Genomic DNA, 24,858 nt, shown 5'->3' with positions numbered 1-24,858 from the left:
CTGTGCTCAGTGACTCATGTGGCGCCCAGTGTCTGAAACTTTCGTCAAACGTCTGGCACATGGTGCCTGTGTGTCATTGTGGCCTCTGACGCTGGTGGCTCTGAATTACCCAGTAGATGCTGATTGGCTGTGTTGAAGATGAGGCACAGGTACGAGCCAATCAGTGAGCCTCGAGAAGGAAGCAGCAGAATGTGAGCAACTGCAATACCAAATGGCTCTAACTAACTTGTTAAGATCACCCCTTGCATTGCCGTTCACTTGCGTCATTACTGAGTGGAAATGTCCAAATATTGCCAACTCATTTGAAATAATTATCAGGATGAAAGTTGGATATCGCACATTCTCTGCTCTGTCAACCTTTTTATAACAAATGCTCTGCATGGCAGCCTCTGTAGTCCTTTTAAAGTCTATTTGATGATTTATGAAAGAACTTTATGTGCTCCTGGTAAATGCTAAGTTGCTCACATGGAGAGTGGAATGGGGATGTTAGGATTAATTTGAAAGTTGCAGGTGTTTCAAGGTAAAAAGAGATTTCTATCTGTTTTTTTTCTGAGAATTTATGTTTGGTGGCTGGTCAAAAACATCAATAACTTATTCCATCTGGTGGGAAAAATACAGTTGAAGCCAAAATGGAGACAATAAGTGCGGAAAAATTAAATATCCACAGGTGTATGTAAAAAATCCAAAGAAGACTAACATGAGCAGTCAATCAAGCTTTATTTTTTAAACTGTGGTGCACAGTAGAAAGGTCTAACTCAATGTGGTGAAAAGGTAAAAGTCGTTTGACCAATACATTTGAAGCAATAATAATGGGAAACTATTAGGACAGTTGTCAAGTTGTCAGTCAGGGAAGTGCTAGCCCAAGAGGTTTTACAGACCAACTTAACACGTCAGATATTAGAGTTTATCACAATATTATTAAACGGTCTGAAGAAATCTGGCTTGTTTGGTGAAACCTTTCCTTTTTAAAACGAATAAAGCAACACCACTTAGGTTGGAAAAGTTGCATCTGAATGAACCACAAAATTTGAAGAACAATGTTTTTGTTTTTACAGTCACAGAACCTGGGCGATTTAAAATCATTGAACTCCTTTCTGGAACAAAGTATTGTAGAATTAAATATGAAGCCATTTGCCAATTCAAAAGTAATTGCATGTGAACTTTAAAGAACTGAAGTTTGGACGGTTCACAAAGCTACTGATGATCAAATTATTTTGTGTCCAGAGACATAAAATGGGGTGGGTGGTGTCTATGAATGTCTGTTGTCCATCAGGTTCTCAATTTTTACTGATATTTGACAGGTGTCTCTGATGTGGCTCTCATAAAGTTTTATAAAAGGGAAAACTTTACTTCACAATCTGTGGTGTTTTTGTAATAGATTATCTCGCCAGCATTGTGGCGTGTAAAGATGGACGTCCTTATTCCTGTTTCCGTTTCCGTTTTTTGTTTTTGGAACGAGGCAGGTCTGGTGGTATTAACGTGCCCAGAGGGGGGCCTGATTGCTCAGCTCATCTAATCACTGATACTCATGACAAAAGCGATGCTATGCTTAACGCTGCACAGCGTAGTGTTGGCTCACTCTTTGGTTTTTCACATACCTCATCGCCGGAATAAGCCGTGGCCAGTGCTTAATCACTGCAAGGGCGGTCTGTTAGGTATGGCCTGCCTCCGTCTTTTCATCTAAATTTAATTACAGACAATCAGTAACAGAATGCTGCAGGTTTTTAAAATGCTTTTCCTTCAGAGATAAATAATAATGCTGCAAATGTAAAAGTGAGCCAGAATCATATTTATTTTTTTCTCTGCAGAAAAATAATTAAGAAATATTCAACAGAGGCTCTTTGCCAGTCTTGTAAGGATGAGGTCATTGTGCTTTGTTAAATCATTTTTTTCGGTTCGACCGGCAAGGGCTGTGACTAATGAATACTGCAACTGAATTGCAGCAAGCATTTCAAACAAACATTTTAAACTCTACAAATGTCCTAATAAAGGCTTTCTTAAGGGTGCCAAATGAAGATAAATGTGTCCTAAACTCTGAAGTCCAGCTGCAGCATTCAAATGAATACGGCATCTTCAGAGACCACAGTGTTTGCATTAATGTGTGTAAGCATTGGTGTGTTTTAAAGTTAAAACATTGTCCATTAAACAGCTACGTGGTTGTCCATTAAATACAGATATCATCCTTCCCATTAGTAGATTAAGTCTACAGTTGAAACCACATATTTACATATAACTTAAAAAGGGGTTTTTCACTCAATGTCTGACATTAAATCAGACTATGCTTGTCCTCTTTAAGGTTAGTGAGGATTACCAAAATTGTTTATATTTCCCAAATGCCAGAATAACAAGAGGTGCAATGTTTTGACAGATTGTAAATTTAGAAGTGGGCATATAGAATGCAGTAGAATTTTTCTTTCAAATTGACTTAGGTCCCATGTTTTGTTTATCCTTTCACAAACTTCTGAGATTAGTTTGGTACAATAAATGTGACCCATTTTCTTTCTGCTTTTCTAAATGATTGAGATCAGAGCTTTCTGATAGCCTCTCTAAAACATTGACTTTGTTGTTCCTAACCCACTTTGTAAGTTATTTGGCAGTCCATTTAGTCACTGCCCATTTAAAAGACCCATTTCTGCAAAACCTTTTACTTCCTGTCTTCTGTCTGAGATGTTAAAATATTTCCACACAATGTCTTTTCCACATGATGCCAATTATTTTGTGAAGGGCACCGGTCCCTCCTGCAGCTAAAAACTCCCAACATCATGAACCTGCCACCCCATACTGGAATAGTGTTCCCAGGGTACATTTGGAAACTATCTGCTGCGTTTTAGTATTGCTTTTGAAGTATTGGCTTCTTCATGATTTATTTATTTGCGGATAATGACGGCCTTATGTTGTCATTTCTGAGACACTGAACCTGTCTCTTTGCTAAGCAGTAACATACCTGAACCTCTAAAAAATTGGAGGCTGTAAATTTTAGCTATTGTACAAAGCCATAACTTCAGTTTTTAGACTTTCCCAAATCATTTAAAAGCATTTTAATTTCAGTGTATGTAACCTAAAATTCTATCCCTGAGTGTTTTTAAATCTGGTACGAATAAATGATTTTACCTAATACAGGAAAAGTTTGGTCGCATAGTGAGAAAAATTAGGTGGTGTGTCTTTAAATACAGTGTATGTAAATATCTGGTTTCAGCTGTATGTGGAATAGTGTTGCTATCACTTAGATCATATTTCCTCTGTGTATGCCGACTGGCTAGATGAGTGATGGAGGTGCTGTGCTGGAGGAAAGGGGATGAACAGCAAGAGAGCAGACAGGGGCGTGGAGGGGGCTCCGCAGCTCACTGACCTTGACAATGGAGCCACAGCCAGTGACTCCGATAGCTTTCTCCAACACCCTCTCCTGCTGTCTCCTCCTGTTCTCCCTTTCTTTATTGTATTTTTTCCTTATACCATCTTTTTTGCTCATGCACTCCTTTTTTTCCGTCTTGTCTTTCCTCTCTTTGCTCACTCGGAGCAGATCTACCCTGCCAGTGGCTACAGCGGGCAAAATACACCACTGCCACTTCTCTGCTGCTGCTCACCCCCCACCCCTTACCTCACGTCTGCTCTCTTTCCAGACAAGCGGGTTTAAAAAGTCAACTGCGTATTGAGCCGTCTAGACTGAAGCTGGTCAGCATACCATCCCTCCCCACCCCCAGCTCCCCTCTCTAACGCCAGACTTGTGAGTTGCTGGCCACAGATGAAAAGTGGACGAGGAGCATGTGTCCTTGCTGAGCTAAAGTACTAAATGGCTCCATGATTGCAATCTGTATGTATATTGACCCCAATCCAAAAGGAAAACATGCAGGTAGAATGTCAAAGTAGTACAGTAGCCAAATTCGAAAAGTGAAACTTAAATCTTTTATTGATTCATTACAGAGACATATTTGAAGCATTATTTTTCATGATTTTGACAAGTGTGGCATAAAAATAATGAAAACCCAAAATTCAGTTTCTCAGAAAATGTGAATATTTAATAAAATCAATAAAACCAATAGTCTTTAAATACAAAATATTAAAATACCCATTCTACCAAGAGTTATTGGTAGCCTCTGGGATAAGCCACCAAAGAATATTGCTAAAGAAATAGGTTGTGCTATAAAGGGCTAGGCCTGTCACGATAGCAAATTTTGCTGAGCGATTAATTGTCTCAAAAAATTATTGCGATAAACGATAATATTGTTTGAAGATCTTTTTACACTGATTTAATGGAAATGACGTAATAATGCATGTGATTTCCTGCCAAAGATAGATACACTTTATTTTCAAAAGAATATTTAACACTGGAGCTGATAAACAAAATAAACAAAGCAACCAAAAACAAAATGGATTCTCAGTCTCCATTAACAAAAAATGTACTTGATAAAAACTAAACAACATAAAGCCAAAGTGGAAATAAATACTGCATTCAACCCAAAGAGTGCAGATTATGAAGTCTGTATATTATGTTGCCCTTCAGTAATAATTAGATTTAAATAGAGAAGATGGGCACATCGACTACCTGATGCAATAGTTCACACTACATGATTTTTTGCTCCTATTTTTCCCCATACAACAATCTTAGACCTTTGGTCTTTCTAAGATTGTGTGGTGTGTTACGGTAGATCGTCGTTGCCGCTCCGATCTAAATCAGGGGTTTTCCCCGACTGGGATCTTAACGCAGCCTGTTGAAAGTGACAGGTAGCCAATCAGAAAGCGTGGATTCTCCTCCGTGTTTTCTGAGGGGAAATTACGTCGGGGAATCCCAAACAGCTGACACGGCGCAACCCGAAGTCCAGCCGACGTGGAAACAACATTAATGTTTATTCAACATGCAAAGAATATAGAAATGACAAGGGGAGGAGTTGGAGCGAAATTGCTACCGCAGTTGATAAACCCGGTAACTTTTCAGCTGTTCTTCGTTAAGGTGACGTAAATAGGTTCTAATGATTTTCATTCAGTCAGGACTTTACGCTGACACTAGCCACATGCATTGCAGGTAGATTGTAGTAAAGCATTGAATTAGTTCACTGGACTTGTAGCCATTATTTTGTGCCCATTGTTGGACACCACACGGCAGGAATGAACCCGATCGAACCGTTATACCTAGGATTTCTGTCGGCTCATGTGTGATCTGTCAGGTTTTGAAAATGGGCCGACAATCGGCCGACAGCTCTAAGATCGTGTAGTGTGCGCTGGGCTTTACACTAAGGAAATGAGGAAGGGAGGAGTCAGTGGAGAGCACCGGAGTTAAGCCTTTTTTCATTCGGTGTCATCAACAGAAAGAGAAAAAGGTCGGGAGAGACGATAATGCCGATAATTGAAATGACGTCGATAGTTTTAATTTATCTTACAATTAATCGATTTATCGTTTATCGCGACAGGCCTATAAAGGGCTGTAGACAAGCATAATAATGGAAAGCTAAGTGGAATGAAAAACTGTGCCAGAAAAAACGGTGCACAAACAACAACACAAACTCAAGTGGATCTTCAAGCCTAGCTCATTCAAAAACCAAGTTTGGACTGAGGCTTTATTAAGTGCTTAAGGAGGCAGTACACAGACATATCAAGGACATTGGCTACATGTGTCACATTCCTTGTGTAAAGCCACTTCTGAACAAGAAACGATATCAGAATTTTGCATTTCATATGAAAAATTAAGTTGTTGGAGTCTGAAGAAACAGATGAGAGGCTAAGAATCCAAGTTGTTTGAGGTCTAGTGTGAAGTTTCTAGCAGTACCTGGCAAATATCCACACTCCCAAAAGTACCAATACCTGATGTAATGACCAGATATCCTAGCGAATTCTCTTGACTCATAAAACCTAGGATGCACTGATGGACTTGAAAGCCGCAGAACGATCGCTTTCACTGATTCAGTTATTTGTGGAAAGGTAGCACCCACACAGTATTAAGTGCATGTATTAAATATACATTTTTAATAGGCTGATATTTTCTGGAAAATTATATTAAACAAATCTGTGGTTAATGTTTCAGCCTGACCAGCTAAATTGTCATTATTTCTTGGTTTAAATACACAAATTAACAAGCTGTGATATGTCATCATAAGATAATTAAGACATTAAGCTAAAGTTCTTATCTCAAGATAGGGATTCAATGTAAAACTATTCACAAAACAAAAAGGTGACAATTGTATCATTTCCTAAGCATAAGGAAGTTATAACAAAGTGCTCTTGAGGTTTTGTTACTTATAGATTATGAAGCTGTTATCAAGATAATAATATATTTTAGTATTTTCTAATGAAAATCCACATAGTTTGATCTATAATAGGTGGCTTTTGTGAACAAAAATTGTTTTAATACTAAGTTTTAAAATTTTACAGCTCAGAGTACTCCGATGCTGAACCATGTACACAAAAAAGTAAAATACACCTCTTTAAAAATGTGATTGTGGAAGGTTTAATATTTTATAATAAAAATATGTAAAAACCCTGATTCTAATTTAATCCTCAAAACAAATAAAAACAAATATTTTTGCACTCATAGGGTATATGTGAAGCATCTCATGCCTGACAGGCTAAAGAAATTCACCAAGGGCCTCTTTTCCTCTTTACAAGGTGTTGGCTTTTTAAGTAAGGGCATTCCTTTCCTCTAGATATGTAAAATACAAGTGCTAGTTCAAGTGTGAACTTCCCATTCTGCTCCTTGTCTTCCTTTTGATGTTCAGTTTTATGAGTAATTTTTAACTTCCTGTTTGGACTTTGGGTGGTTATTATGAATGTGATTTGTGTTATTTTTCAGAAAAATACGAGTAATTACTTACAGTAGGAACTGGAACCAGGTGGAAGTAGAAATGAGTTTCCAGGGCAGCACTTTCATGTTTGAGAAGCTCTCTAAAACTCTAGAACGTGCTCTAAATGAAGCACCTTATCAGACACTGACATGTTTGTAGTCATTATGCACAAGCTGTGGAATATCCGGTACTGTTTGTGAGCGTGTTTGCTGTTGCCAGCTGTCAGTTGATTAGGTGAACTGTATGGCACCCTGAAGTGTGACATTCCATGTAAAGCAGCGCGTGATAGTTTTTTAAGAGGTGTCTCCAGCGAGCCTGTGGCCCCACCATGTGCAGTTAGATGACTCTCTTCTGCCTGTTAAAGGCAGCGTTGACAGCTTGGTTTTCCAACAGAACACTTGACTTTAACAATTAAGCTGTTTAAGCGACAGTCTGCCCTTCAGTCTTGGAGCATTGCTCCTCTTTGTGAAGTTGAATAATTTAATAAGGTAACCTAAAACAGTTTGTCTGAGCACTGTCTAACCTTTTTTGGGGGAAGTCCCGAGGGTTAAGTTTGTCAAAGATTCAACAGGTTTAGGGTTTTTTTCACACGTGAGAGTAATTTATCAGAACTGTTACTGTTTTGTTTCAGCACAGCAGTTCATGGTTTATGCATTTTGCATGTTGGAGATTCCAGAGTCCGGCTTAATGGTCATGTCCTCACCATTCTTTAAATGGGGATTATGCTGTAAGTGTGCCAACCTAGAATTACTTAAAAAGTTTTTATAGCCCTTTTTTTTTTTTATTTTTTTTTTTTACATTTTGTGACCTTAAAATCACATACTTCAATCTATTAAATATACAGTATATACACTTCAATTTTATGTCCAAGACAAAGTAATGCAGCATTGCATTATCTCAAAATGGGAAAATTATGGCTAACCTGGCTGGCCAGAGAAGGAGAGAATTATTAAAAGAAGCAACCAAGTGGCACGTTGTAATTCTGGAAGAGCTGCAGAGATCCACAACTCAGGTGGATGAATCTATTTGTTTGTTTGTGATAGCTGGATGTTGTTTATTGTCAGAGCAATATGTTTCTCTTATATATTTGATAGATTCCCATTGGTCAAAAGCAGAAATGAACTCAAATTTCAGTTTATCAACATGGAAATTTACAACAAAATGTATAATATAGTTGAACTCCTTTTATTTTTGAACTGCAATAATTATGAGGCTAAAATGTAATTTTTACAGTTAAAATGAATGTTGTCAATTGTCCCCATGATGAAACATGGTGGTGGCTGCATTATGCTGTGGGGATGCCTTTCTTTGGGAGGTAAAGTGAAAATGGATTTGATAGAGAGTTGGATCTAAAAACTGGGCAATTTGGTGTAGAAAACTTCATGGAATGGCTTAGATCAGAGCATGGTCATGTTTTAGTTCGATTTTTGCCTGGACTATGACTGGGCCATTCTTGGAGTGTGTAGCAGGACTTGAGAATCCCTCTTTTGAGATGTTCTTAATCCAACCTGAGTGAGTTTACAAATGAGAATAAATAAAACTGTCGGTCTTAGGAAAGACATTTTTATGTTGATCTGTCATATAAATACCTAATAAATTATGTTGAATTTTGTGGTCGCGACACAGCTAAATGTTAAAAAATTCAAAGGTTATGAAGACGTTTACTAAGCACCTGAAAACACAGAATAGACGACCTGTTTTGTGGGATTTTTTGTGTTTGGCATTTCTACACATTCTCCCTAAGTCTCCCCCCACACACAGCTGAGAAAAAGAACATTGTGTCTTCAGATGGTTCAGCTTGTAAATATAGATAATAAAAGGTCCTGTGACAGACACTTCCACAGTGCCTATCAACTTCTGTTTTCATGTGTAGTCTGTGATTGATTACGAGAGAGAACTGCATGCTCTTAGTGTCATAAGAGATCTTACAGACCTGTACCAAGTGGTTGCTCCATCCTGGCCTGGGAGGCAAGGGTTGGAAAATCAGTCAAGATGCATAATTACCCTCTTGAGAATGTGTGAGACCTTGGAAGCGCAATATGTGAAGTTACTTAGAATCTCCTGATTTCTTTGAAGTTTTATCTCTCTTACATCTTTGTCTATCCTGCCAGTGCACTCTTCCCGCCCACCTTGATCTCTACTTTCTTTCCTTTTCCCACCCATACAGCCTTTCTCGTCCTGTCATTCCTGGGCCGGTGGTCTGTCCCCGTGGGAGGTTAAGGGGCACTTTGGGTGAGAGGGCAGTTGGCAGGTTGTGTGGGCACTGTGCACGCCTTTTCCCATAGCCGGCGTCAAATGCCGCTGAACCCTGACCCCAGCGGGTCTTCACTCTCAAAATCGACGTGGAACGCAATTCAGCCTGCCAGACCCTATTCAGAACAGGACTTTCCACTGGAGGAGAAAAGCTCGCCCCCACCCCAATTGTGGATACTGGCCTTCCCTTTGTCTGCTGGTCAAGCAGGGTCGGACGACCGGCCGCCACTAGCTAGAACAAGACTTCCGAAAAGCCTATTCAGCATGTGATCTGACCCCCAGGATCCAGTGCTGACTCACATGGATCAAACGCTGGGAATCTCCGGGGGTTCTCTTCCATTGAGGTTTTCATCTATTGAAATGTACTCTTTTCACAACTCAAAATGACAGTTTTTTTCCCCCTCAAGTTGGATACCACAGCACTGGCTTCCAAATTCAGGAATCCTGGAAGAGTTGTGTCTATCTCCTTTCAAAGTTAGGTCATTTCAACTTCATTTTCTTGTTACCAAAGGTTCTTGGAGTTTTGCAGAATTAAGTTAAAGAAGCCAAAGTCATGCTGCTTTTATCTCTAAGAGCTGGATTGAAGCAAAGTTAATATATGGCAGCCTTGACTTAATAAATACCACAAAAATCTGTGTGAATTTTCTGGTGGCAATTAATAGGCAGTAGCAAATCCTTCATGGACCAAATTATTCATTTATAAATATTAACATTTTGCTGAAAACAACATTTAATCTCTGCCTTTCATTCTCAGACCATAGAGAACTATACACATGCACATATACAAAGACTGCATCAGTTATTGGACTTTGCTGAAAGTGCTGGAATTTATCATGGGCTGAGGGTTATGAACAAAGGCAGCGGTTTCATTATATCGCTCGGATCACCCATTAGGGCTGTCACGTTTTATTAGAAGTTCAAACATTCGCTGCAGCGTGGGGAAACTTTGAATTTCAATGACCCTCTCCAGTTCGCTTTTTATATTCAAAAAGCTCCTCAGATCCGTAAACTTTAGCAAAAAAAAAGGTTTCAGAAGTTTTTTGCCTTTTTGTCCTGCAGAATTTGTGGAAATAATGGAATTAAGTTGTTCTGACTTCTTGTTAATTCAATTAAAGATTAAATATTGGTAATGCTATCTTTCCATCTAAGTCAAAAAATGTCAGCTTCCACCACCCAAATCATGATGAACTGTGAGCCAAAATATAAAATCCCAAACTCGATCAACATATCAGTGCACAAATTCACTCATTAGTTTGGAGCACAAACAAAAAACAGAGCAAAGCATTGAACCTGGGAAGGAAACACATCAGGGAATATACATATTAACAAAGACAAGGAAGCGTCTCATTACATCTGTTATGAGCTATGAGGACTACTTAAAGAGGGTGGCTAAAGAAAATATCCTTATCATAGGATCAGCGTACACAATAGTAATATTGCAAGGGATTCGTCAAAATGCCATAGATTAATATCTTATTTAAAAATCTAATCCATATATATAGAAATGACCTAATATAAGAAAGTATTTTACAGAAAACAAGGTCAAAGAGCCCAGAAACGTTGGTTTTAAACTTCTGAGATCCCTATTGTATATTATTAGTATGTGTAATAGCGGGTGGTTTTATGTGAATGTGTTTACAGAGTCCAACCCAAGGCATGGTTAAATCTCTGCAGAAGAGCAGCATTTTGATTGTAGTGCTGCGTGCTGTGTGCTAAAGCAGGAGTCTGCTGCAGCTTTCAAGCTGGTCAACTGTCAGGACTGGAGCGTGAAAAGGGGGGGCCTTGGAGTGAAAGGGGTGGAGGCTGAGGAGGAGGGGTGCCTTGTGACAGACCTCCTGGGTTTTGAGGGCCCTCTGTGTGGGCTGCCACAGCACGGCAGGCTCCTTGAGAAGAAGAGGACAGAAAAGGCGGGCTCAAGTGAAGGTGCCGGCACATTGGCCCCTACAGCAGGGAGCGCGGGCAGAATGCCAGCTCACCCGTTCAAGTCCCATAGACCAGATGTTCCTTGTCATGGAGCTGTTGGCCTTTAATAAATTGAGTTACTTTATGTGTAATACGGCAGGGCAAACATGGGCACCCTGTTTCCAACTGTGCACATGCCGTACTCCCTTAAATCTTTTATTGTAATGGGTCAAATAATGGTGAAGCAGCAATGCCAAGAGACTGAATCTGCTAAGTGTTTTTCATCCTAAGTCGGTGAGTGGATGAAATCTTTCCCTATTGCCCCCAACTCTCTAAACCAAAACTTGCATTGCAAAAACACAGAATTATATCAAGTATTTCCGTCTGGTTTCTTGTGCAAATATCTGAGTACACTTAAAATAAGACAAAATGAAAATAAACACAAAAATGTTTAATTTAATTCAGTTCCAAATATTTAGCTGTTCTTAATTTCACATAATACAAAGGTTTTTGTTTGCTACTAGATTAATCAAAATTGCTAATTTAAAAAAACAGAAATATGCAGAAGAGAAACAGAAAAGTTACCTTACAATAATGTTGGAATCTGTTGAAGTAGATGACAAGTTATTATGCATCACTTGCTACCTTCTTCTATTAAAGTCTAGTATATGCAGAAGCTGAAGTGTTATTTTAGTCAAAATCCTGCATTCTGTTGAAGAGATGATAATCTATTTTCATGCTCATCTTCTGAACATAATTTTTTTCTTTGCTATGCAAAAGTGGAGAACATCATAGTGGAGAATAAATGCAGTAGCATTGTTCCACTTTGCTTGCTATAGAAAACTGTTGGTGTCTCTTGTGTATCCTTGATTTACAGCACCTTGGAGAACGGATCTGATCTGGCAGTCATCATTTCCCTTTGAAGCAAAGTATTCTGCAAGTGAATCACTTTGAACCTGCACCAAGGTGAACCCAAGGGAGAACCCGTGGTCTCACCTGTGTGGGACAGAATAGTAAATCCTAAAGACTCCTCAGATTTTATAAAAATTTTTTTACTGTGACACAGGGACTTGGCTTGCAGGGCAGCCCCAACTCTTCTTACATACTTCCAAGGCCTTCCAAGTTGATTTCCACAGCCAATGAAAATGAAACTTATGCTCTTCCTCTTGTCATGCTTCTTCATTTACAAATGCATTGCATGTTTTATCGTAGGCCAGGAATCTTGAATTCTGTTTTAGATTCAGCAAGAAGCCACTAAAGGTGAGCTGAAATCTGATAAATATTATCTATCCTTCAATTTTTTTCTGTTTACCAGAAACATGTAGAAACATTTTGGATCAACTAAAGACTTTACGCTGACTTGTTGGAGACTTCTTTAAATAGAATAACATTATAATCATGTTACAGAGTTAAAGAGAATGCAAAGACATTTTTTTGTATCACTCACATCACAAGGTGCCATAGGAATCTGTCACATTGTGGGACTGAAAATACACCTCCTGGTCTAAGATAACTGAGGTTCTTTACATTATTGGAGGGCAGATTAATATTTTGCTGAGTATGTGGCTGAGGAAACAATATGTGTTGTTGATCTGGTCCAAAGATGGCAAGCTGTCATATTTTTTCTATTTATGCAGAAACAGAAAATCAATTTATCCGGGCTTTTCTGTGTTCAAGACACAGCTTGTAACCCAGTTAACTAATGCCATTAGTCTGGATTTTTGCACATATTTAACTACAAACTAAAATTTTTAACTTGATATTTCTAGTTTGGGAAAATTGATCATTTACTTGACTAAACTTGATTCTCTTTAGTAGCTCATATGGAGCTTGGACATACAAGCTGCTCTAAGGCCATACTTTGGAAATATGTAGCAAATGTTTGATTTTAGAGACCTCAGATATTCTGCTTTTGTGAAAACATCTTATTTGCTCACAGGGGCTTCATGCACAACACTATTTTACAGCACAAGTCTAGTTTACCTCATTACAATATGATTTTCAAGTATTGCATCCCAAAAAAAAGTTTTTTTGTTTGCTTTAGTTGGATATATTGTTGGAGAAATAAAGTTTTTTTCATTACTTGATTTTGTTTTGTGAACTCAATTTAAAGGTTAGATTTGACAAAGTTTTGGATACATAATTTATCCTAGAGGAAAATTAGAATATTCAAAGGATTTGTAATATCTGGCATATTTTAAGGTAGTTTTATGAATCACCAATGCTTATAGAAATTTAATCAGATTTTGCCTAATGGCAAAAAAAAAATCCTAAAAATGTCTAAACAAGTAAACCTTCTAGTTTTTTTATATTTGACTGATGGCTCTTTTTCTCTCAGCTTTTATATTTGACATTTTCAGGAAGCACCTTAGAAACTTTTATGTGCTTCAAACAAGGACATGGAAGCAAGGCAAACTCAACCATCATATAAGAAAATAAACCTAGTGTTTTCTTCATGTTTGCTCATCATTTCAAGTACAATTTTTAAGATAAAAAAGAATTAGAAAAGTTTTATGTTTGTGAGAAGATTTTTATGTCGTGATTGATTAATGCTAGCTATTTGATGATAGTAGTCAATCAGAGGTAAGTAAAGTAGAGAAAACACCAAAAGGTGGTGCTCTTTCTTTCAGTACCTCCACCAACGGCAACACTTTCACTGAACAGGTGATCATGTCATTATCTATGTTGAGTAAGACCTGTGACAGTAATCCCCTAAGATGCAAAACCTTTGGTCCATAATTGAAGGTGTTACACTCTTGCTTAAATAGGCTTTAGGTTTTACTTACTGGCCAGTAGGTCGTTTCATTTGACACCTCTGTCAGTTTGTGGTGCAGTGTTTGTTTTTTCACGAGCTTCCTAAGTGTTCCTCTCCTGGGGACCTCCAGGCCCTCTGATGTCTTTAAGACTCTTTAGGTTAGCCGGAAAAGCAAACAAAAGAACATTATTATAAGGTGAGGGGATCTCACATTACCCTTCCATTTCAATGTAGCCGCCAGTGTGGGCCACTTTCCAAGTGACTGATATCTTCACAGGGGCCAGCATGTCAGGGGATGGTGTAATTGATTGTCTTGGATATTTGAGTATGCCACTTTCCCTTGTGGAGAGACCCTCTAATGCTTTCTTCCCCAGTCATATAGCTTCCTTGTACTGTAAGCCTTTGACACAATGGTAAAGCTTGGGAAACAAGTGATCACTGGACATAGAGTGGTGTATAAAAAGGTTTTGCCCCCTTCTTAGTTTCCTTTTTTTTTTGAATGTTTGTTGCACATTAGTATTTCAGAACATCAAATCAGTTTACATATTAGACAAAGACAACACTAGTAAACCCAAAATGCGGTTTTAAATTAACTGCATTTTTAAAGGTGTTTATTGTTGAGGGAGAGGAAAAATACAAGCACACATGGCTCTGTGTGGAAAAAACTGATCACCTCATAAATCCAATAACTGGTTCAGCCAATCTGAACATCAACAACTGCAATCAAGCGTTTGAGATAACTTTCATTGAGTCTTTGCCAGCTGTGGAGGAGTTTTGTCCAACTCATCTTTGCAGCATGTTGTATTAATGTCCTTCAGGATGATTTGGTAGACAGCACAATTTATGGTTCTGTGTTTGCTCAAGTGTGTGGACGTGTTCAAGAGCAGGATGACCATCACCGCATTTTACTGTTTGTATGATATTCTTTTTCTGAAAGCCATGTTACTATTACAACAGACTGAACAGGACACATACCTTCCAAAGAGTTCAACTTTGTCTCTTCAGTCCAAAGAATGTTTTCCCAAAAGACTTGGGGATCATCAAAGTGCGTTCTGGAAAAATTGAGATGTGGACGTAATATTCTTTTTTCTCAACTTTGCCATGTAGGCCATATTGCCTAGTCTCTTATGGTGGAGGCATGACCTCTGACCTTAACTGAGGTCGGTGAGGCCTGTAGTTTTTTGGATCTTGTGGTGGAATCATTTGTGACCTCTTGAATGAGTTGTTGCAGCTCTCTTGGGTTAATTTGGTTAGCGCGCCACTCCTGGGAGGTTTTACCACTGTGATAAAGACTTTCACCGTGGTTCACTGGAGTCCTAAAGCTTTAGAAATGGTTTTGCAGCCCTTTCCAAATTAATCAATCTCAATTCTTTCTCATTTATTCCTGAATTTCTTTGAATCTCTGCATGGTGTCTAGCTTTAGAGGATCATTTAGTTCACTTCACTTTGCCAGGCAAGTTCGGTTTAAGTTACATCTTGAATGTTTGTCACATTTCTACTTAGTTTTAACTTCTAAATAAGTTTGAAAAAGAAAATTCTTACAACTAAACATTTTCTAAAAATTCTCTTATAATCTTATAATTTCAAAAGAAAGGGATTCTTGATTATGATTCAATTTAGCTCTGGCAGGTTTTCTAGGCTTTTGGAACCTAAGGCGTCTAGCAGAGCTCAACTCAGCAAAACAGCTTTTCCCAAATGAGAAATTAAGAGCTGACAGTAGACGTCATTCAGATCTCTTTCACAATATCTTTCTGCCGTAGGAGTTTGTCCAGCTAATATGCATCTGTTCCATCTGGCTTCACTGTTACACTCTGCAAGAACTGACTCTAGATTTCCCAAGTTTGTGAACATAACACAAAACCACTGAACCATAGTAGGAGCTTTTATGAGTATGAACCTGAACGTGGTATGTTAATGTCATTCTATTGTCTTTGGCCTTTGCCATTACTCTCAAAATTTACTCATCACAAATATCTTTGCAAATCTAACTAGGAAACATACATGGCCCTTCCAGTGTACCAAGGTTATTAGGGTTTTGGCTTCATAAAAAAAAAGTCGAGTTCAACACAGATTGCCAGGTTGTCACATTATCTAAAGCCTGTTCATGAAGGTAACAAGTTCTGGATAAAAACTCAGACCTCGCTCTTCCTAGTTACAATCTCCAGCTAATTCATTCATGGTAAATATTAGGTTTTTCCAGACCAAACGGTTCCCCTCTTACTGGTTTTCAGGAGTATAGATGATCAAATGCCTGAATTTCCTCAGATGACTCCATTTTAAAAGGAGACTACAAGATTTTTTTGTCTCTAAAGCTGTGACCAACCACCAGTGGAAGGCGGTTGTTTCAGCCATTCCTTCCTTAGTTCTTGATCCATATCTCATAACATGGAAGAAGAAACATAGTTGGACCAGTAAATTAGTAATTTGCTTTTCAACTTAGCTCTGTGGTTACACAGAAAGTAGCATCACACTCATTAGTACAAGACAAGGTCCCATTCCAACTATCCATCTTAAGGTTCATCTTACCACCACACCTGACCAAGAACCCAAGATATTTAAAACCCTCGACTTGAGGGAGACACGTAGCCTAACCACTGAGGTACAGGTTTTGCTAAATGCTGAGATGTATGGTTACATGTTTAGATCTTTGTGAAGCTTTTAGTTTCATACAAATGTGTACATCAAACTTGCAATGTAGCTGTGAATCCTCTGTAGATGTGAATGCAACCATGAGTAAGCTTGTTAGACTTTCTTAGTGCCATATTATTTTATGGAATTGGAGGCATGTTGTGTAAATTGCTCTGTGATAATTTAATGCTTGAAGTTGGTTCTGGGATGCTAGGAGAAGCAGGAGTTTGGAACACATTGGAGAGTTTCAGGAAAGTTGTTTTTGTTTGTCAGAATCAAGAACAGAGACATATGGGCTCTGCAACACATTCTTGGTCTGAGATTTGTCTATTTTTCCCATGTATATTCATCATCATATATCATCATATAACCTCTAAATCTATAAATGAGCTTCTTGCCTGTTGACTTCTTTTTCTGTCCCCTGTCTCTGGTTGGCTTAGTTAGTCAGATGGCCAGAATAGAGCTCTGTAGAGAACTATTAAAGCTCTTTTAATTCTGCCAGGATATCCTCTTGACTTGGCATGATGCCGACTGCGACCGTCACATGAAGTAATCTGGCATAAGTAATGGAGCCACTGAAAGCACGTGCCATACATGCCCCTTTGCCATCTTAAGAAGTCTGAGGTATTCCTGCCAGAGTTGGAGCTTAAGCTTAGCTGACTAATCATGCAGTTACTGGGTCACAAACTATCGAACCAAACAATGCATATCTAATGACGAGACATTTTCCACAGACCCGTTTTCCACCATGGTCATTTCTGGGTTGACTATTTTAATACACTTGTAAAATTTATGATGACAGTTTTAAATATTTCTTGAAGAAGCTTACAGAGTCTTCAGCCAGGTTTATTCCAGTTGCTGTCCTGCAGATACCCTAGATACATATTTAGGTAACGTGACATACTTTGCCAGGTTGCCTAGCACCTCTACCCCATTCTTTGAAGTCAGGCGTTTGTGACACTAACTTGTAGTTTTATCTGGCGTACCACCGTGGATAACTTTTTTCTGCATCGCCAAACTTTACTAGTCTTCTGATGTTAAAGAAATTAAGACAGAATTACAATATGTCAAATCTCAAACCTTTTGCCAGTTCTAAACATTTGCTTAATAAAGTAGTTTCCCTTCATACTACCTTCTGTGAGGATTTTCTTGACTTTAATGTCTCTAAAATCAATTTGTTACAATCAGAGAGTAGTTTAAAGTTTTGGACACTTATATATGAATAAATCTCTTTCTTCCATGTGCATTGTAAGGCCCTATATGGACTGTATGACCTAGAAGAAGCTAGATTGGATGACCCAGTGGTCATCCTCGAAGCCATCTGGCAACCCAGGTCTTGTTTGGCTTACCCATCCTGCTGCCTCACGCAATTCCTTAAGCAAGCATAAGTGTGCTTAGGAGGACTTAATCTCAGGGAAACTGGTTTGGGCCATACTTGTTGACTTTCGGAGTGGGTAGACACCGGCTGTTAGGTCATGGGGTTCCTTCAGACACGTAAAAACTGAGACTTGATTTTAACAACGTGTCCTCTCAGTCTGTTGTAGGATTTAAATCTTTGAGTTCTCATTGAAATCCTGCCCTTGCAAAGTCACTCTTGGTCAGCTTAAACTAAGCAAGTAGTTATTTAACACTCCAGCTTCTTGAGTTGTATGGTATCATTAGTTGTGTTCTATAGAAGGCTGGCAGATACTCCCAAGTATATACAGCCAGCCAATTAGTCAAGCAGGGGAAGTTAGAGAAGCTCCAGCCTGTCTGCACACAGAGGTCACTCTTGGCCTTTTGACTGTCTGTCAGTGCAGAGGCCAGTGTCTTCCAGAAGAGGACCTTGGCTACAGGCAGATGAGTCAACCAACCAACCAACCAACCAACCAACCAGCCAGCCAGCCAGCCAGGCAGCCAGCCACACCGTCTGCAGTCTAGGTCTGGGGCTACAGCCTGGACTAGGGCAGCTCAAGTTACCCAGACAGATTTGTTAACACTGTTTGGGTCCACTCAGCTTTCTAGCCAGGTTTCTGAGCCAAACGCGGCTGAGGTGACTTAATCTGTCATTAAACTCACATTACACCCGAACACAGACTCTGCTCAGGGGGGCAGAGACGGCACTCACTCTCCCACTCGCTGGCACGGCTGGCTGGGTTTAGGCAGACACAAAGAATACATCCCCCTTCCTCCTCCTTCCCATCCTCTTCATGCCACACACCATGGCACAGCTAGACAGCACTGCACAGTCTAGACAAAAGCAATTTCACTTGAAGTTGAAAAGTCATTTGGCTGTGTGATGGGTGTCCGTGTGGATTTCCTGGTCTTTGCTGTATTCTGCTGGTATACATCTGCTTTTCAGAAGAATGTGCTGTCAAAAATGTTTTTTTTTCTTCAATTCCAAATGTAATGCAGCTGAACAAAAATCAAATAAAACACAAATTTTATTGCTTGCTTTAAAGGACCAGATTTGAATTCTATTCACTTTCAATTTGTGAAAATGAGAGAAAAAAAATTATTTTATGAATCTTAAATAAATTTCAGTTTTAAAGAGTCTTAAATACAGCCAGACATTATGTTAGCAGGTCTTAAAAAATGTAGAAATGTTAATTTGTGGCTTCTTCCATCAATGTTTTTTAGGAATATGCTGGTGTGCTTTTTTTTCTTTCATAATTTCTTCCTCTGGTATAGGTATTCCACTTTCTATTGTTGAACAAAAGTACCTGCTTGTGACACTTTTGAAAAAGTATTTACTTCTCTCAGAGTTCTGTTTTTTATTTTGTTTTGTTTTTGTTTGTTTTTTACTTTTTTGTACAAATTAAATATTTCAAATTATCAAACCAATTTTGATATCTGGATAACCTCAGTAAAATTCAAAAAACAGTTTCCAGAAAAATATTTTATTTAAAAAGCAATAAACAAGACAACCTGAAAAACTATGAGAATTGTTTGCTCCCTTGTTAAATTATAAATTTATTATGATTAAGGTTTTTTTTGTTTTGAAAAGATGAGTTCAACTTCATTAGAGACTCTGTTATTACCAGGTATGTACATTAAAAAATCACTAAAATACAATTCATCTGACTTCATGAACTAGGCCACAATATTTTATAAAAGCAACATATATTATTGGAAAGAGAAATTATGTACAGATGGGGAAAATATGAGGCAGCGGGAGACCTTCTGAGGAATGCCCAGCGCACCACAGTTACTCAGAGCGCACTGACAACTCTTACAGGTCATCTTTGTAACATCTTTGTTTATGGTTTAACAATAAATCTTGACTGTTTTGGGGCAAATATTCTGTGAACTGACTAGACAAGCTTTGCACCAATCCATTGCCATAAAACTAATATAGCATGTCAGATAAAGAACATCATGAAACCAGTCCTAAATGTTTTTAAGGTAGAATGGTTGTTTGCAGCTGCTTTGCCTTTACAGAATCTGGCTACTTTGGCGTACCCGATAGAACCAAGATTCAGCAATTTATGGTTGTTCTATTCCACTTGGGTTATGCAGCAGAACAATGATCCAAAGCACACCATGAAGCCCACCAATGAATGGCTCAGGGAAATCAATTGAAGTTTTGCAGGGTCCTAGTCAAAATCTGTGGTTAAGATTATATGGCATAGCCTTAAGCAGAATGTTAATGGCCAAATCAGCTTCAGTGTAACTGAATTAAAACAATTCCACAAAGAGACCAGAATTTATCCTCAGCAATGTGAAAGATTCGCAAACACCACATGGCCTCATCATTTGAAAACAGCTTTATTTGAATTATCTTAAAAATATATTAAAACGTCTTTCATGATCTAAAACATTTAGGTGTGATAATAAAAGCAAAAACAAGCACTTTTTCTGTAATAAATGTCATTTTAAGTTGACAAAGTTGTATTTAAGTTGTGTTTTTAAATAATTCTGGTAGATTTTAAATTAAAATTAGAATGATTCTAAAAGTGTCTTAACATTCTTAAATTGATCTTTTTGGGACTATAATCTTTCTAATCTTTTTTATTTTATTTTATTTCTACTAACTACTTCTATTTGCGACTGCTACATTACTATACAAAACTACTGTATTATCAAAATAGTTCTAAAAATATGCATGAAAAATGTAACAGTGCTAAATTATTCAGATTAGTTTTTAGGATTTTCCTCTGATGCAAACATTTTTCTTTGCTCATTTTGTCACCTGTCATCAGGCAAACAGGAGGAGATAGCTTGAGCAAAACCTTCCTTTACTCTCAGCTTGAAAATGTCAAATTCCCTAACAACCTGCAGGACGATCAGTGGAGGTCTAGGACATTGTTTCCCTCTGCCTGAGATTTGTTTTTACCTAACAGCTGGTTCTGCTTCCTCCACAAACCTTCCTGCTCCCCTGCTGTCAAGAGCTGCCAAAAGCCAACATATGAACTTTATAATCAACCGTTGCACAGAGCAGTGCCAAGCCAACATGCCAAATATTTTTCACATGAAGCGGCTGCTTTGTTTCATTTAGTCCTCATCTGTTCAACTGTGTTGGTTTTATTTGTTAGTTTACACCGTCGTCAAGACACGTCTGCAGAAATCAAAGCTGATTTTAACTCCAAATCGGCTGAGATGAGGTGACATTGATCTAAACATCTTAGTCTTATTTAAACTTTATTTTACTAAACTTTATTAAACCGCATATCAATTTCCCTGTACAGTCTTCAATAATCTGGAAATTGCTTTTATAATTTTCTGGGGCTGAATAAGGATGACCAAAAAAGATGTGTAAAAAAACAAATAGATTTTATTTATTTATATTTTACATCTGTGTAATTTGTAACAGCATAGCTTCCATTTTTATAAAATTTGTTAAACATTTTCTGTTCCAAGAACATACAGATTAACGCTCCCGGTGCACTCATTCAAAAATGGGAAAATGGCCATTTTGCAACTTCTCAGATCACAGTATTAAGCTAAACCCATGGTTCTTAACTTGGGTTAAGAAGTTAACCCAAGTTAAGAACCTGGGTTAGACTCCAAGTTAAGACTCCAAGTTAAGAATTGGAGTCTTTCCAATGAGATTGGAAAGACTCCAATCTCATTGTAGTTAGTCTAGATGCAATAAAATAAAAACGTTTCTTTTACTGCACTGCCAAATTGAAAGCATTGTACTCCTTTATTGACTTGTGAAACAGACAAACATTAAAATGGAACAAATTATATTATTTTTGTTTGTGAAAGTCCAGAATATAAAATAAAAACTGCTTGAAAAATGCATGGAGAACACATGGAAAATATTGTTGGAATCTTGTATTGTGTGTTTTTAACCAGATAAAATATTTAAGAAGAAAATTGATGCTGTTCACCGTAAATCCTGTTTCTTATACAACTATTACAGTTTGGAAAAGGGAAAAATGTTGATATTTCCAGTAATGACATCTATCGGTCCATTAATTTTTTTCTGTGTCTACCACTCATCTGTATGACCATCCATCTATTCATCCATCTGTTTATCAGTGAGTCAGTGATTTCTTTTATTTATTTATTTTTTTAAAAACAAACAAAAATTCAGAGCTTCGGAAATGCAAGTCTGGAAAAATGTTCAATTTTGACATGAAATATGTGTTTTAATTTAAGTACCTCTGATGCATTTCATTAGAAGATTATCTACATAAATATTATTTTGTCTTTAAAAACATAGTGAAACAATGAGCAATTAATTGTTGATGTCTCTTAATTGCAAAATCAATTTAGGGCTGACACAATCACATTAATTATGATTAGTCAATTATTGAAATAATCAACTAATTTAGTCATCCAATAATTGTTCATTGGCATTTACTAACTCTAAAATAAACCCACTGAAAAAAACACTCTCAGAGCTGTAATTAAGCCAAAACTGAACAAAAATATATATTTCATATATTAGATGAAAACCCTTCTTTGCATGTAAATATGTTCTACCCACAGCTCCTCAAATTGCATAGTTTTAGCTTCACCTGGTTCAAATTCTGCAAAATTATTAATTTTTTAATTGAAAAAATAGTCTACAAATCAGCCCTGCACTTCATTGGTGTTAAGTGAAGCAGAAAGAGTTTATTTAAGCATTTAACAGTATATGCATTCTTTGCTATCTTATTGTGTTTTTGGCAATTACATGTTCATTTTCTTATTAAGAAAATAAAGAATTTAATTATCTATCTGCATTTTTACATATATTTTATATTGTATTAAATGAGGTTAAGTGGTTAAATGAAAAATCATCAGAATAATCGGATTACAAAAATAATTAACTCCAGCCCTAAAATCAATTATTTGACTTTTTTTTTTAAAATAAATGCAACAGAACAGTGTAATTCGATCTCCTTGCATTTCTGTCTGCAGATAAAGAAATACTTTGAGCTGGAGCCGCTGGCGAGAGGAAAGCGATGGATCCTGGAGGGCTGCACTGTTGACAACATGGAATCAATGAAGGAGAGTTTTGGTCAGCTCATCGGCCTGCTGGAGGACAAGGAAACGGAGCCGGCGAGGATATGATGTTAACGCACATCAGCGGCTGCCAACCCCCACGTCCTGCTGGTGCCCACGTCCACACACCTGAGCAAGCGCAGACACAAACACACAGGAAAACGCAACAGATGTCGGCCACTCTTTGTGATGAATATTGTATGTTGTCCTCCCTCCGCCGCGGTCTCAGTTTTCACATCGGAATAGTGAACCGGGGCATCAGTCGAGCCCCGGCAGACTGACAGAAGAGAGCCACCCTTAGAGCCACCCAGGCTCAGAGAAAAGTCCCTGAAGCCTGCCAACAATGGAAACCTTGTTTACTACTGTTTGTGCCATTGTTATGTGATCAAAGGCATTTAGGACACTTAGAAAGTCTGTAGTCAGCATTAAACACTAACACACACTCTGAAGCACACGCCCACATGCACACAGAGACATGAAACTAAGTGGAGCCCAGATTGATATGTTTAGCATCTCCACTAATTGCTTTGCAAGATGTTTGAGAGCGCACAGTTGATGTTCTTTTCCACTGAGAAGTACTGTATGCTGTAAAGTCTGCTTCTCCCTTTGACTCTTCAACAACACATTGTTGTTGTGTGAACGGAGTGCATAGCCTAAAGCCCTGTGTTCTGTACGGTAGTTACCTGTAATCCGAGTAGTGTAGTCTGAGTATCTCATGGAGTATTATGTAGATGCAAACAAACAATTTACAGTGTAACCGCACACGAGTACAAACTACTAACCGAGTGACTGAAAGCAGCGCTGGGAGGAAGTCTGAGGGCTTTTCTAAATGTGTGATTTAGGTTATATTTTATAGCTTATGTATGTTAATCTCGTAAAGCAGAATTCTGATTTGTTTTTTAAATGTCTGTATGTCTCAAATCAAAGACCAAAAAAAAAAAGAAAGAAAGAAAAAAGTTGATTGACTGAGCTGGTTATAGCCACAACGTGGAGCAATGTCATGAATTATGTGTCTTTATAGTGTTGACCAATGTCAGATTTGTTTTTATTTTATTTGTACTGTGTCTTCTTTCCTTTCCTTTTTCTATTGGACATAACCTCTCAACACTAGCTGGTGACTGGAGTTTTTCATCATGCCCCAATACAAACTATCAATCAGCCGCAGCAACAGCTGCATCTGACAAGTCCCTGTCCGACACCCTAATGCCTTCCAACTGTCTGGAGACTCCCCTCCTCCCCCCTGACCCCCGTCTGCTGTTTATCGCGCATACACCCCCCACCTTGTCCCGAGCAGCTCTAACCCGACTCTGCTCAACATTCCCGTTGCCGCTCGATGAGCTTTTTTTATCTCAGATGTCATTTCAAGTGAACGGCGTATCATTTAGGAAGAGTCGCCTTCATTGTGCCACGAGTGTTGGGTTTTCTCCAAGAATAATGATAAAAAAAATCAGCAGGTTGTTTAGTCGTCATGTTTTTTGTTTTTGGGGGGTTTTTGTTTTTTTTTTGTTTTTTTTAGAATTTTGATTCCTTTTTTGTACCTGAATGGAGAACTGAGTGAAATTGTTTGCTTCAATGCAAATATGGATTTCTTAACCAAGGATTAAACCAGAGTCAGACTTCTCACGTCGTCTGCTCACCGAAATCACAAATATGGGCATTCATCTGTGCATCGTGTCCAAGGTTGAAATTAAACTTTTAAAATTGAAAACAAATGTTGCATTTTGAGCTGTTACTGTGGATTAGTAATATGTTGAGTCTACCATTTACATGTACAGGTATTCCAGAAGAAACACTATAAAATTAATGTCCCTTGTCTTTACAAATATGATCTTTAAGGGTTTAAAGATGATGTCGACCTATTCCTTCATAAACGTCTTTAGAAGTAGCCTGAATGGAACACCTGGTTACCTGAATGGGTGTTTTTCTCTCTGTGCCTCTTATTAATTCACCAAACCATCTTGTGGAAATCCAATACCCTAAACAATAATCAGAAAAGTCCAGATGAATGAGAGGAGTTCAACCCAAAGTTTAAAAGTCAATAAATGCAGTCAAAGCGGAGCAGCTGAAGAAAGAGCAGAAAGTTAACCAAGTGAGGCAAAGATTACTGAGTAAAATGCTTCACAATGATTC

At 38.0% G+C, this 24,858-nt stretch overlaps 1 protein-coding gene across 2 annotated transcripts in view; it reads left to right on the top strand.

Annotated features, from left to right (window-relative positions):
* Positions 1 to 24,440, top strand: part of arl15a (ADP-ribosylation factor-like 15a) — a 112,036-nt gene extending 87,596 nt beyond the window's left edge. For both annotated transcript variants that reach the window (XM_032578232.1, XM_032578231.1), the window contains exon 5: positions 22,645 to 24,440. In XM_032578232.1, the coding sequence (XP_032434123.1) occupies positions 22,645 to 22,797 (153 nt within the window). In that variant the 3' untranslated portion in view covers positions 22,798 to 24,440. The remainder of the gene's footprint in view (positions 1 to 22,644) is intronic.
* The last annotated feature ends 418 nt before the right edge of the window (positions 24,441 to 24,858 follow it).

Source organism: Xiphophorus hellerii, chromosome 12 (genome assembly GCF_003331165.1).
Source record: "Xiphophorus hellerii strain 12219 chromosome 12, Xiphophorus_hellerii-4.1, whole genome shotgun sequence".
NCBI classification, from domain to species: domain Eukaryota; kingdom Metazoa; phylum Chordata; class Actinopteri; order Cyprinodontiformes; family Poeciliidae; genus Xiphophorus; species Xiphophorus hellerii.
This window is presented reverse-complemented; position numbering and strand designations above follow the sequence as displayed.